This window comes from Bufo gargarizans, chromosome 9 (assembly GCF_014858855.1).
Source record: "Bufo gargarizans isolate SCDJY-AF-19 chromosome 9, ASM1485885v1, whole genome shotgun sequence".
NCBI classification, from domain to species: domain Eukaryota; kingdom Metazoa; phylum Chordata; class Amphibia; order Anura; family Bufonidae; genus Bufo; species Bufo gargarizans.
In genome coordinates this window covers 19,829,196-19,845,460 of record NC_058088.1, presented here as the reverse complement: position 1 = coordinate 19,845,460, position 16,265 = coordinate 19,829,196, and the positions used below count along the sequence as shown (strand labels likewise).

Genomic DNA, 16,265 nt, shown 5'->3' with positions numbered 1-16,265 from the left:
TAGTATATGTTATGTAGTTATGTAAATACTGTATAGTGCTGTTATTTGAGCACACTATAGCACTATTATATAGACACTGTATAGTGCTGTTATTTGAGCACAGTATAGCACTATTATATAGACACTGTATAGCGCTGTTATTTGAGCACACTATAGCACTATTATATAGACACTGTATAGTGCTGTTATTTGAGCACAGTATAGAACTATTATATAGACACTGTATAGCGCTGTTATTTGAGCACACTATAGCACTATTATATAGACACTGTATAGCGCTGTTATTTGAGCACACTATAGCACTATTATATAGACACTGTATAGTGCTGTTATTTGCGCACAGTATAGCACTATTATATAGACACTGTATAGCGCTGTTATTTGAGCACAGTATAGCACTATTATATAGACACTGTATAGTGCTGCTATTTGAGCACAGTATAGCACTATTATATAGACACTGTATAGTGCTGTTATTTGAGCACACTATAGCACTATTATATAGACACTGTATAGCGCTGTTATTTGAGCACACTATAGCACTATTATATAGACACTGTATAGCGCTGTTATTTGAGCGCACTATAGCACTATAATATAGACACTGTATAGCGCTGTTATTTGAGCACAGTATAGCACTATTATATAGACACTGTATAGCGCTGTTATTTGAGCACAGTATAGCACTATTATATAGACACTGTATAGCGCTGCTATTTGAGCACACTATAGCACTATTATATAGACACTGTATAGCGCTGTTATTTGAGCACAGTATAGTAGTATTATATAGACACTGTATTGCGCTGTTATTTGAGCACACTATAGCACTATTATATAGACACTGTATAGCGCTGTTGTTTGAGCACACTATAGCACTATTATATAGACACTGTATTGTTCTGTTATTTGAGCACACTATAGCACTATTATATAGACACTGTATAGTGCTGTTATTTGAGCACAGTATAGCACTATTATATAGACACTGTATAGCGCTGTTATTTGAGCACAGTGTAGCACTATTATATAGACACTGTATAGCGCTGTTATTTGAGCACACTATAGCACTATTATATAGACACTGTATAGTGCTGTTATTTGAGCACACTATAGCACTATTATATAGACACTGTATAGTGCTGTTATTTGAGCACAGTATAGCACTATTATATAGACACTGTATTGCGCTGTTATTTGAGCACACTATAGCACTATTATATAGACACTGTATAGCGCTGTTATTTGAGCACAGCATAGCAGTATTATATAGACACTGTATAGTGATGCTATTTGAGCACAGTATAGCACTATTATATAGACACTGTATAGTGGTGTTATTTGAGCACACTATAGCACTATTATATAGACACTGTATAGCGCTGTTATTTGAGCACACTATAGCACTATTATATAGACACTGTATTGCGCTGTTATTTGAGCACACTATAGCACTATTATGTAGACACTGTATAGTGCTGTTATTTGAGCACAGTATAGCACTATTACATAGACACTGTATAGTGGTGTTATTTGAGCGCAGTATAGCACTATTATATAGACACTGTATAGCGCTGTTATTTGAGCACAGTATAGCAGTATTATATAGACACTGTATAGTGGTGTTATTTGAGCGCAGTATAGCACTATTATATAGACACTGTATAGCGCTGTTATTTGAGCACAGTATAGCACTATTATATAGACACTGTATAGCACTGTTATTTGAGCACAGTATAGCACTATTATATAGACACTGTATAGCGCTGTTATTTGAGCACACTATAGCACTATTATATAGACACTGTATAGCGCTGTTATTTGAGCACAGTATAGCACTATTATATAGACACTGTATAGCGCTGTTATTTGAGCACACTATAGCAGTATTATATAGACACTGTATAGCGCTGTTATTTGAGCACAGTATAGCACTATTATATAGACACTGTATAGCGCTGTTATTTGAGCACACTATAGCACTATTATATAGATACTGTATAGCGCTGTTATTTGAGCACAGTATAGCACTATTATATAGACACTGTATAGCGCTGTTATTTGAGCGCAGTATAGCACTATTATATAGACACTGTATAGCGCTGTTATTTGAGCACAGTATAGCACTATTATATAGACACTGTATAGCGCTGTTATTTGAGCACAGTATAGCACTATTATATAGACACTGTATAGCGCTGTTATTTGAGCACACTATAGCACTATTATATAGACACTGTATAGCGCTGTTATTTGAGCACAGTATAGTAGTATTATATAGACACTGTATAGTGCTGTTATTTGAGCACAGTATGCCACTATTATATAGACACTGTATAGCGCTGTTATTTGAGCACAGTATAGCACTATTATATAGACACTGTATAGTGCTGTTATTTGAGCACAGTATAGCACTATTATATAGACACTGTATAGTGCTGTTATTTGAGCACAGTATAGTAGTATTATATAGACACTGTATAGCGCTGTTATTTGAGCACACTATAGCAGTATTATATAGACACTGTATAGCGCTGTTATTTGAGCACAGTATAGCACTATTATATAGACACTGTATAGCGCTGTTATTTGAGCACAGTATAGCACTATTATATAGACACTGTATAGTGCTGTTATTTGAGCACAGTATGCCACTATTATATAGACCCTGTAAAGTGCTGTTATTTGAGCGCACTAGCAGTATTATGTAGACACTGTATAGCGCTGTTATTTGAGCACAGTATAGCACTAATTTATAGACACTGTATAGCACTGTTATTTGAGCACAGTATAGCACTATTATATAGACACTGTATAGTGCTGTTATTTGAGCACAGTATAGAACTATTATATAGACACTGTATAGCGCTGTTATTTGAGCGCAGTATAGCACTATTATATAGACACTGTATAGCGCTGTTATTTGAGCACACTATAGAACTATTATATAGACACTGTATAGCGCTGTTATTTGAGCACACTATAGCACTATTATATAGACTCTGTATAGCGCTGTTATTTGAGCACAGTATAGCACTATTATATAGACACTGTATAGCGCTGTTATTTGAGCACACTATAGCACTATTATATAGACACTGTATAGCGCTGTTATTTGAGCGCAGTATAGCACTATTATATAGACACTGTATAGCGCTGTTATTTGAGCACACTATAGAACTATTATATAGACACTGTATAGCGCTGTTATTTGAGCACACTATAGCACTATTATATAGACTCTGTATAGCGCTGTTATTTGAGCACAGTATAGCACTATTATATAGACACTGTATAGCGCTGTTATTTGAGCACACTATAGCAGTATTATATAGACACTGTATAGCGCTGTTATTTGAGCACAGTATAGCACTATTATATAGACACTGTATAGTGCTGTTATTTGAGCACAGTATAGCACTATTATATAGACACTGTATTGCGCTGTTATTTGAGCACACTATAGCACTATTATATAGACACTGTATAGCGCTGTTATTTGAGCACAGTATAGCACTATTATATAGACACTGTATAGCGCTGTTATTTGAGCACAGTATAGCACTATTATATAGACACTGTATAGCGCTGTTATTTGAGCACACTATAGCAGTATTATATAGACACTGTATAGCGCTGTTATTTGAGCACAGTATAGCACTATTATATAGACACTGTATAGCGCTGTTATTTGAGCACACTATAGCAGTATTATATAGACACTGTATAGCGCTGTTATTTGAGCACAGTATAGCACTATTATATAGACACTGTATAGCGCTGTTATTTGAGCACAGTATAGCACTATTATATAGACACTGTATAGCGCTGTTATTTGAGCACAGTATAGCACTATTATATAGACACTGTATAGCGCTGTTATTTGAGCACACTATAGCAGTATTATATAGACACTGTATAGCGCTGTTATTTGAGCACAGTATAGCACTATTATATAGACACTGTATAGCGCTGTTATTTGAGCACACTATAGCACTATTATATAGACACTGTATAGCGCTGTTATTTGAGCACACTATAGCAGTATTATATAGACACTGTATAGCGCTGTTATTTGAGCACAGTATAGCACTATTATATAGACACTGTATAGCGCTGTTATTTGAGCACACTATAGAACTATTATATAGACACTGTATAGCGCTGTTATTTGAGCACAGTATAGCACTATTATATAGACACTGTAAAGTGCTGTTATTTGAGCGCACTAGCAGTATTATGTAGACACTGTATAGCGCTTTTATTTGAGCACAGTATAGCACTAATTTATAGACACTGTATAGCACTGTTATTTGAGCACAGTATAGCACTATTATATAGACACTGTATAGCGCTGTTATTTGAGCACACTATAGAACTATTATATAGACACTGTATAGCGCTGTTATTTGAGCACAGTATAGCACTATTATATAGACACTGTATAGTGCTGTTATTTGAGCACAGTATAGCAGTATTATATAGACACTGTATAGCGCTGTTATTTGAGCACACTATAGAACTATTATATAGACACTGTATAGCGCTGTTATTTGAGCACACTATAGCAGTATTATATAGACACTGTATAGCGCTGTTATTTGAGCACACTATAGCAGTATTATATAGACACTGTATAGCGCTGTTATTTGAGCACAGTATAGCACTAATTTATAGACACTGTATAGCGCTGGTTTTTGAGCACAGTATAGCACTATTATATAGACACTGTATAGCGCTGTTATTTGAGCACACTATAGCACTAATTTATAGACACTGTATAGCGCTGTTATTTGAGCACACTATAGAACTATTATATAGACACTGTATAGCGCTGTTATTTGAGCACAGTATAGCACTATTATATAGACACTGTATAGCGCTGTTATTTGAGCACACTATAGCACTATTATATAGACACTGTATAGCGCTGTTATTTGAGCACAGTATAGCACTATTATATAGACACTGTATAGCGCTGTTTTTTGAGCACACTATAGCACTATTATATAGACAGTGTATAGCGCTGTTATTTGAGCACAGTATAGCACTATTATATAGACACTGTATAGCGCTGTTATTTGAGCACACTATAGCACTATTATATAGACACTGTATAGCGCTGTTATTTGAGCACAGTATAGCACTATTATATAGACACTGTATAGCGCTGTTATTTGAGCACAGTATAGCACTATTATATAGACAGTGTATAGCGCTGTTATTTGAGCACAGTATAGCACTATTATATAGACACTGTATAGCGCTGTTATTTGAGCACACTATAGCACTATTATATAGACACTGTATAGTGCTGTTATTTGAGCACACTATAGCACTATTATATAGACACTGTATAGCGCTGTTATTTGAGCACACTATAGAACTATTATATAGACACTGTATAGTGCTGTTATTTGAGCACAGTATACCACTATTATATAGACACTGTATAGCGCTGTTATTTGAGCACAGTATACCACTATTATATAGACACTGTATAGCGCTGTTATTTGAGCACAGTATAGCACTATTATATAGACACTGTATTGCGCTGTTATTTGAGCACAGTATAGCACTATTATATAGACACTGTATAGCGCTGTTATTTGAGCACAGTATAGCACTATTATATAGACACTGTATAGTGGTGTTATTTGAGCACAGTATAGCACTATTATATAGACACTGTATAGCGCTGTTATTTGAGCGCACTATAGCACTATTATATAGACACTGTATAGTGCTGTTATTTGAGCGCACTATAGCACTATTATATAGACACTGTATAGTGCTGTTATTTGAGCACACTATAGCACTATTATATAGACACTGTATAGTGCTGTTATTTGAGCACAGTATAGCACTATTATATAGACACTGTATAGTGCTGTTATTTGAGCACACTATAGCACTATTATATAGACACTGTATAGTGCTGTTATTTGAGCACAGTATAGCACTATTATATAGACACTGTATAGTGCTGTTATTTGAGCACACTATAGCACTATTATATAGACACTGTATAGCGCTGTTATTTGAGCACACTATAGCACTATTATATAGACACTGTATAGTGCTGCTATTTGAGCACAGTATAGCACTATTATATAGACACTGTATAGTGCTGTTATTTGAGCACAGTATAGCACTATTATATAGACACTGTATAGCGCTGTTATTTGAGCACTGTATAGCACTATTATATAGACACTGTATAGCGCTGTTTTTTTTAGCACAGTATAGCACTATTATATAGACACTGTATAGCGCTGTTTTTTGAGCACACTATAGCACTATTATATAGACACTGTATAGCGCTGTTATTTGAGCACAGTATAGCACTATTATATAGACACTGTATAGCGCTGTTTTTTTAGCACAGTATAGCACTATTATATAGACACTGTATAGCACTGTTTTTTGAGCACAGTATAGCAGTATTATGTAGACACTGTATAGCGCTGTTATTTGAGCACAGTATAGCACTATTATATAGACACTGTATAGCGCTGTTATTTGAGCACAGTATAGCACTATTATATAGATACTGTATAGTGCTGTTATTTGAGCACAGTATAGCACTATTATATAGACACTGTATAGCGCTGTTATTTGAGCACAGTATAGCACTATTATATAGACCCTGTATAGTGCTGTTATTTGAGCACACTATAGCACTATTATATAGACACTGTATAGCGCTGTTATTTGAGCACACTATAGTACTATTATATAGACACTGTATAGTGCTGTTATTTGAGCACACTATAGCACTATTATATAGACACTGTATAGCACTGTTATTTGAGCACACTATAGTACTATTATATAGACACTGTATAGCGCTGTTATTTGAGCACACTATAGTACTATTATATAGACACTGTATAGTGGTGTTATTTGAGCACAGTATACCACTATTATATAGACACAGTATAGCACTGCTATTTGAGCACACTATAGCACTATTATATAGACACTGTATAGTGGTGTTATTTGAGCACAGTATAGCAGTATTATATAGACAATGTATAGTGCTGTTATTTGAGCACAGTGTAGCAGTATTATATAGACACTGTATAGTGCTGTTATTTGAGCACAGTATAGCACTATTATATAGACACTGTATAGTGGTGTTATTTGAGCACAGTATAGCAGTATTATATAGACAATGTATAGTGCTGTTATTTGAGCACAGTATAGCACTATTATATAGACCCTGTATAGTGCTGTTATTTGAGCACAGTATAGTAGTATTATATAGACCCTGTATAGTGCTGTTATTTGTGCACATTGTAACACTTATGTAGACACTGTATAGTGCTGCTATTTGAGCACAGTATAGTAGTATTATATAGACACTGTATAGTGCTGTTATTTGAGCACAGTGTAGCACTATTATGTAGACAATGTATAGCGCTGTTATTTGAGCACAGTGTAGCAGTATTATGTAGACACTGTATAGTGCTGTTATTTGAGCACAGTGTAGCACTATTATGTAGACAATGTATAGTGCTGTTATTTGAGCACAGTGTAACACTATTATGTAGACACTGTATAGTGCTGTTATTTGAGCACAGTATAGCACTATTATGTAGACACTGTATAGCGCTGTTATTTGAGCACAGTGTAGCAGTATTATGTAGACACTGTATAGTGCTGTTATTTGAGCACAGTATAGCACTATTATGTAGACACTGTATAGTGCTGTTATTTGAGCACAGTATAGTAGTATTATATAGACACTGTATAGTGCTGTTATTTGAGCACAGTATAGCACTATTATGTAGACACTGTATAGTGCTGTTATTTGAGCACAGTGTAGCAGTATTATGTAGACACTGTATAGTGCTGTTATTTGAGCACAGTGTAGCAGTATTATATAGTCACTGTATAGTGCTGTTATTTGAGCACAGTATAGTAGTATTATATAGACACTGTATAGCGCTGTTATTTGAGCACACTATAGCACTATTATATAGACACTGTATAGCGCTGTTATTTGAGCACACTATAGAACTATTATATAGACACTGTATAGCGCTGTTATTTGAGCACAGTATAGCACTATTATATAGACACTGTATAGCGCTGTTATTTGAGCACAGTATAGCACTATTATATAGATACTGTATAGTGCTGTTATTTGAGCACAGTATAGCACTATTATATAGACACTGTATAGCGCTGTTATTTGAGCACTGTATAGCACTATTATATAGACACTGTATAGCGCTGTTTTTTTTAGCACAGTATAGCACTATTATATAGACACTGTATAGCGCTGTTTTTTGAGCACACTATAGCACTATTATATAGACACTGTATAGCGCTGTTATTTGAGCACACTATAGCACTATTATATAGACACTGTATAGTGCTGTTATTTGAGCACACTATAGCACTATTATATAGACACTGTATAGCGCTGTTTTTTGAGCACACTATAGCACTATTATATAGACACTGTATAGCGCTGTTATTTGAGCACACTATAGCACTATTATATAGACACTGTATAGTGCTGTTATTTGAGCACACTATAGCACTATTATATAGACACTGTATAGCGCTGTTTTTTGAGCACACTATAGCACTATTATATAGACACTGTATAGTGCTGTTTTTTGAGCACAGTATAGAACTATTATATAGACACTGTATAGCGCTGTTTTTTGAGCACACTATAGCACTATTATATAGACACTGTATAGTGCTGTTATTTGAGCACAGTGTAACACTATTATATAGACACTGTATAGCGCTGTTATTTGAGCACAGTATAGCAGTATTATGTAGACACTGTATAGTGCTGTTATTTGAGCACACTATAGCACTATTATATAGACACTGTATAGCGCTGTTATTTGAGCACAGTATAGCACTATTATATAGACACTGTATAGCGCTGTTTTTTTAGCACAGTATAGCACTATTATATAGACACTGTATAGCACTGTTTTTTGAGCACAGTATAGCAGTATTATGTAGACACTGTATAGCGCTGTTATTTGAGCACAGTATAGCACTATTATATAGACACTGTATAGCGCTGTTATTTGAGCACAGTATAGCACTATTATATAGACCCTGTATAGCGCTGTTATTTGAGCACACTATAGCACTATTATATAGACCCTGTATAGTGCTGTTATTTGAGCACACTATAGCACTATTATATAGACACTGTATAGCGCTGTTATTTGAGCACACTATAGTACTATTATATAGACACTGTATAGTGCTGTTATTTGAGCACAGTATAGCACTATTATATAGACACTGTATAGTGCTGTTATTTGAGCACAGTGTAGCAGTATTATGTAGACACTGTATAGTGCTGTTATTTGAGCACAGTATAGTAGTATTATATAGACACTGTATAGCGCTGTTATTTGAGCACAGTATAGCACTATTATGTAGACACTGTATAGTGCTGTTATTTGAGCACAGTATAGTAGTATTATATAGACACTGTATAGCGCTGTTATTTGAGCACAGTATAGCACTATTATATAGACACTGTATAGCGCTGTTATTTGAGCACAGTGTAGCAGTATTATGTAGACACTGTATAGTGCTGTTATTTGAGCACAGTATAGCACTATTATGTAGACACTGTATAGTGCTGTTCTTTGAGCACAGTGTAGCAGTATTATATAGTCACTGTATAGTGCTGTTATTTGAGCACAGTATAGTAGTATTATATAGACACTGTATAGTGCTGTTATTTGAGCACAGTGTAGCAGTATTATGTAGACACTGTATAGTGCTGTTATTTGAGCACAGTGTGACACTGTTCTATTTTTTTCAGTAAACTAAACACTATTTTCTAATTATGTTTTAAAGAATTTCTAGACGACCTACCTCAGTGTACAGAGTCACGTGGTAAAAATCCCCTATGGTGCCGACATTAAAATAATTTTCAACTTCCCTAGTTCTGCATTGTAATATCTTGGCATACGTCGAGGGAAACGACTATAACAATAACAGTGAATAATGGGAACTTAGAAAACACAATATCAAAAAATTATAAAAGGGGGAAAAATGACTTTAAAAAATAACAATTTTCTTTTAATTATAATTTGTTTATTTAATTATCCTAATTCAGTCTTGAGTTATAATATTACACATTTATCACATATAATATAATTATTTGTATCCAGAGCTGGCAGAATTCTGAGTTCACAGCGTCTATCCTCCCTGCTGGTTCAGTCTGCCACATTAGGGGAACCAAGGACATACAAGACAAGATGCCGCAGCTCTGGAGCCCCTGGAGAGATGGTTGTCCCTTACTGTTATGTTACCCTACTATATAAGCCTGCCACCTCGGGGGAAATAAACCAAGGATGCTGGAGAGAATGGTGGGCTATTTCTGCCATTTGGACACTTACAGGCACAATTATTTGGACATTGTTATAACTGATGGTACTGTTAGATGGCAATTTTTGGGGTAACTCTTGAGACCGTCCCCCACATTTGATCGGTACACCTATGGTATGGAGATAGCTTTAACAAATGTGATCAGGAGCCAGTAGGACTATCCTACAAAATTTTCATAGCCTCCTTGTGAGACAAGCTTCAGGATGAACCCATGTGGATGGGGACTGTATGTATTTAGTTATGGAATCTGCATCTACAGCCTTGGGCCCATGGAGGCTTAGAGGGACTGTACCAAAATGTAAACATATCCCCTATTTACCAGGAGAAGTGTCTGATCGATGGAAGACTGATCTCTGCAAACACACGTTTATGAGAGCAGGGGTCCTGAGTCTCACTTTAAAGGGGAATTCCAGTTGTTAAAAGAGAACCCTATCCACAGGATAGAGGATAACTATTAGATCGGTGGAGGTCCTACAGCTGGGTCCCAAACCAATTATGAGAACGGGGACCCTCGGAGCCTCCCAAAATGAATGGAGCAGCAGGTCGTGCATGTGCACTGCCTCTCCAGTCATCTGTATGCGCTGTGTCTGTGGATCTACTATAGAAAAGAATGGAACAGCAGGGTGCATGCTCAACCTGCCACTCTATTGGTTCCGGAGGAAGGGCTCTGAGGGGTACAGGGTCCCTGCTTTCATGATTACTGGGAATCCCACCAATCTAATAGTTTTCCCCCATCTTGTGGATAGAGGATGACTTTTAACAACCAAAATACTCCTCTAAGTTTGATATGGTTGGTTCAGCTCTTCCACACCATTTATCTCTATGGGACTGCGGGAGATTGCTGAGTGCGGTACTTGGCATCCCTTTGGCTGTCCCATACAGAATGAATCGAGCAACAGTGCCCATGCTCAATTTCCGCTCTGTTCATGTGCCACAAGCCCACAGTTGTCATGATCGATGGGGGTCTCACCGGTCAGGCACATCCTCTGGAAAGGGCATACTTTTAGACCTTGGCACATCCCCTTTAATCCACCATCATACAATAAAGGCCGATTCCTGATAGGAGCTAAACCCATGAATATTTCCTTTATACTTGTATAAAAAATGTAAATCTAGATTTGGCTGCCACAATAGGAAGCAAAGACAATTGTCAAATGTTACTGGCAACAGGTCCATATCCGGAGGTAGAGACAGACAAGAGCTCAGTAAGTCTTATAAAGGTCCAGGCCACCATATTACATAACCATTGTAAGTGCTGAACGCTGAGCTTGAAAATTCTCGTATTCCTCGTCATATAACAATTTTACTGCATCCTTTCGGTTATTCCTCTTTGAAAGTTATGGAATTTGGAAACTGGTTGTTACCAGTTAGAAGATTGTCGGAGTCCCTGTAACTGCCCAATCCATAATGGTTATGTATGGACATGCCCCCAACTGGTAACACCCTGTTGCCAATTTATTCAGAAATAAAAAAAATACTTACTAAACCAGACATGTCAGGAGAGTGGACAAGTCCTCATTCAGTAGAGCCATGGGACAAATATATTTAAAAAAATATATATATAAATAAATTCCCCTTTGAAGAAATATTTTTTTGTCTTTTTCTTCTTTGAATGATCCATACACTCTTCTCCTATATTCCTCCTATATTTCAGCTTCGCAATACAAAAATGTCCAAGAACCTTGCCTTAATGGAGGATCGTTCATAACGCTACAGAATGGAACTCAATACTGCAGGTAACTGGATCCTATAATATTATGCTGCCTGCAGTTTAGATGTCCCACCTGCATAGTGTAGAGATATGTTCTTCAATCCGGACACCATCAAGAGTTTCTGGTCTCCATATACACCCTATGTCTGGTTGGAGGAGCATACACTAGGTGGCAGTGACTTTGTTGAGGGGGAGATTGGGAGACACAAGATGTGTCAGAAGTCTACTCTAAAATGCTCCTCACCATCTAGTTGAAAGTGGTGGGTTCAGAACTACCACCATTTCCTTAGTGGTACAAAATATCACCCTGTGCCCATGGGAGTTTCTGGTCCCCATGTACACCCTATGTCTGGTTGGAAGTATGTACAGTAGGTAGCAGGGACTCTGAGTGTGAGGTTGGGCGACACAAGATATGTCCGAAGTCTACTCTACAGGGCTCCTCACCATCTAGTTGAAAATGGCAGGTTCAGAACTACCTCCGTTTCCTTAGAAGTACAAAATATCACCTTCTGCCCACTTGAGCTTTCACGGCCACTCAAGTCATGTACTTGTGGAAGGAGAGTGAAGAGAGGTTGGGCACTGGCAAGTCTCTGTGTATGCTTGTTTAGGGTCTTTTGGTTTTTAGTTTGGTAGAAAGAACAGGTTCCATGATGATACGGGGTCTGTTCCACTCATCAAATGGGCAATGAAGAGCATTTACATGGACACCAATCAGTTATAACATTAATAACACTGACAGGTGAAGTGAGTAACAGTGATTACTTTAAGAAAACAGTACCGGTCAGCAGTGGGATATAGTAGGCAGCAAGTGAACAGGCAGCTCGTAAAGTCAATGTGTTGGGAGCAGGAAAAATGGGCTAGAGTTTAGGGATCATAACGAAACATAACAAGGGCTAGATGATTGGTCAGAACATCTTCAAAATGGCTGGTCTTGTAGGGTGTTCCCGGTATACAGTGGTTAGTAGCTACCAACATGGCCCAAAGTAGGGCAACCAGTGATAGGATCATGGTTGCCCAGGTGGCAGTGATTGAATCTGTTGAGTGAAGCCTAGTTTTTTTGGTCTAGAAGAACTACTGTAGCACAAATTGCTTTAAAAAGTTCCCGGTGGCTATAATAGGTGTCAGAGCACACAAGGTATCCCATATTGTTGTCAATAGGTCTGTGTAGCCGAGAAGTACACAACATCCATCAAGCATAATTAACATAAAGTATGTGCTTTGTTACAGGTGTCCTGATGGGTTATTGGGTGACCACTGTCAGATTGCTGGGCCACCTTGTTCCCCATTTATCTGCCAGAATGGAGGTACTTGCTCACGTCTGTCTGCCACAGAGTATCGCTGCACATGTGGGCCTGGGTGGACAGGTAAGCTGACTTTTCACCACAGGGCACCATCATCAAGAAATTGTAATATTTACTGAATTGAGGAGGCATCAGAAATATCAACTGAGCTGCCGAAGGATGTGCTTCATCATAAATTAGGCCCATCCTCTGGCGGTCCGTTCGCCCTCCCCCCTCCCGTTTTTTCCACATCCCCTTTTCTGGAAATGGGCAAGGAAGTCATAAAAACTCCACTTGCAACAGCGTTTTTTTCAAGTGGCATCTAAAAAGTAGAGGTTTGTAACTTTTTTACGCCATTGACTCTCCAAACTGAATTTTTGATGTTGAACTTTGAACGCTGGTCTGTCGCATCCAATATAAAAGACGTCCTAATGACCAGATGATCTGTGGAGCGGAATTTCCGTTTTCCCTTATTAAAGAGAAGTGTAGTCATGATTTCTCCATTCAATGCAAAACGGACCACGCCCAGTTTTCCTGTAAATGCACAATTCATATAGTAAGGTTATTCTTGTGCATTACTGCTTCATGCGGAAGTGACATTGTTTTGTGTTCCAGTAATAATACAATAGTTTCAAGAATTGAAATTTCAGTCATCACTGTCATCCCTTTAAGGCTATATTCACCTTGAAAAAGCCACATGGAAAATAAAATGATTTTTACATACTGTATGTTAGTGGTTACTTTGTTAGTTGCATTCCTTCAATCATTTTTAAATCCACTGATATTCAGTTTGCAAGATACTCTTAGACCTTTTCCACGGAAATGTGTCCTTCCAAGCAATACAAGATGGATCTGTGTGTCCAGACTGCTTCTGTTTCCCCCAGCAAACTGCCATGTGTGAGCTTTCCTCCCTATCTACGGTATGCGTCAGCTGCCCTGCTTGGATGCTTTCCCTCCTCTCCACTCTCTCATCAGCTGTATACAACCTTTTTCCCCTCTGTGCTATCTCTAACACTGAGAGAAGGGAAGGGCACAACAGAGAGAACTATCAGAAACAGGAGCAGAGTTCTCACAGATTAATGTCACATTCAACTAGGTTAAGGACTTGGGGCTCATGCACACGAATGTGTGTGCCCCATGCCCGTATTGTGGCCTGCAAACAGCAGGTTTGCTATATACAGGAACCCGCCATTTGTGCTCCGTATGACGGATGCGGACCTATTTACTTGAATGGGTCCGCAATCAGCAAGATACGGAGCGAGAGCTACAGAGTTCTTCCGTGGACTTTCGGTTAGTGCTTCCGCATCGCAAGAAAAAATAGAACATGTTCTATTATTTTGTAGTGCAGACTGAATGTTGCGGCTCACAGACCCATTCAAGTGAATGATTCTGCATCTGCAAATGGCGAGCATGAGCCCTGACACATACTCTGCAGAAATAAAATTATAGGAAATTTTTAACCCCGTCCTAAAAGCTTTTCAGTTTTCTGTTTTGTTTTGTTTTTTGTTTTCATTTTTTACTCCCAGCCATAACTTTTTTTTTTTTTTTTCTGTTCACAGAGGGTTTGTTTTTTGCTGGACAAGTTTAATGTGTTTTTAAATGGCACCATTTAATATGGCATATGAAATAGCTGGAACAAAACTCTAAATATGGTGGAATTGGGAATTTTTCAGTTTTAATACTTAAAAAAATTAAAAACTTTCAAAAATGTGGGTGTATGAAAGCTCATTTTTTGCCGGGCAGTCTGTATTTTTTCTTGGTACCATTGTGGGGTTGTATGACTTTTTATCACTTTTTATTAAATCTTTTTATGATGTGAAGCAAATCGGCCATTTGATTTTACTTTTTGTCCCCCATAAGGCCTCATGCACACGGCCGTTGTTTGGGTCCACATCTGAGCCGCCGTTTTGGCAGGTCGGATGCGGACCCATTCATTTCAATGGAGCCGCAAAAGATGCGGACAGCACTCCGTGTGCTGTCCGCATCCGCGGCTCCGTTCCGCGGCCCCGCAAAAAAAAAAATTACATGTCCTATTCTTGTCCGCGATTTGCGGACAAGAATAGGCATTTATATTGCCGGCGCCCGTTCCGTAAATTGCGGAAGGCAACAGGGGCGCCTTCCGTTTTTTGCGGATCCGCGGTTTGCGGACCGCAAAGAACGGCATGGTCGTGTGCATGAGGTCATAATCTGTTTACTATACAAGATTTATTTTAATAGTACAGACATTTTGAAACTCGACAATACCACAGATTTTTTATTGGCTATTTATTTTTTAAATGTGAAAGTGGAGTGATTTTAATTAGTATATATTTTTCATTATGTTTTTAAAAACTTTTTCGTCAATAATTTTTAGTCCCCCTTGAGACTGTATCATGTGCTCGGCTGATCATTTCTCCCATTGCAGTCTATTGGAGAATTACTATGTTCCTATCGCCTTGATTGGAATTTCACTATGACAGACCTGGGAGCCTTCAGAAGGCCCAAGCCATATCAACCAAACATTGCAGTCTTGCCATGGGGGAGCCATTCGGGCACCAGGAGCGCTACACTCCCTGTAATTGACCACTCAGTAGCAGGTACTCGGTGGCTATGGCGCCAGCTCAGCTCCTGAGCGGGCACAATCTTTAAAGACCTGATATCCGCCGTATATGTATGGCAGATGCTGGAAAGAGGTTAATGAAGGCTATTTAGAAAGTTGCTTAATTTTAGGAAGCAAACACACAAATAAAAAAAAATAATCATAACCAACACTAAAAGAGGCACTCCTGCTCTAGAAGATTTCCATTTCACCCCAAAATGTGTAAGTGGCAAAATCAATAGACAGGTAAGAAAGGAGAGGATGTAGATGACAGGAAGGAGTATGAGTAAATTTTAGGATATTGATC

General features: G+C 37.7%; 1 protein-coding gene across 1 annotated transcript in view; it reads left to right on the top strand.

Moving 5' to 3' along the window:
• Positions 1–16,265, top strand: part of NOTCH4 (notch receptor 4) — a 75,992-nt gene that overhangs the window by 6,640 nt on the left and 53,087 nt on the right. Inside the window, exons 2-3 of the mRNA XM_044305390.1 lie at positions 12,044–12,125; positions 13,328–13,464. Coding sequence (XP_044161325.1) covers positions 12,044–12,125; positions 13,328–13,464 — 219 coding nt within the window. The remainder of the gene's footprint in view (positions 1–12,043; positions 12,126–13,327; positions 13,465–16,265) is intronic.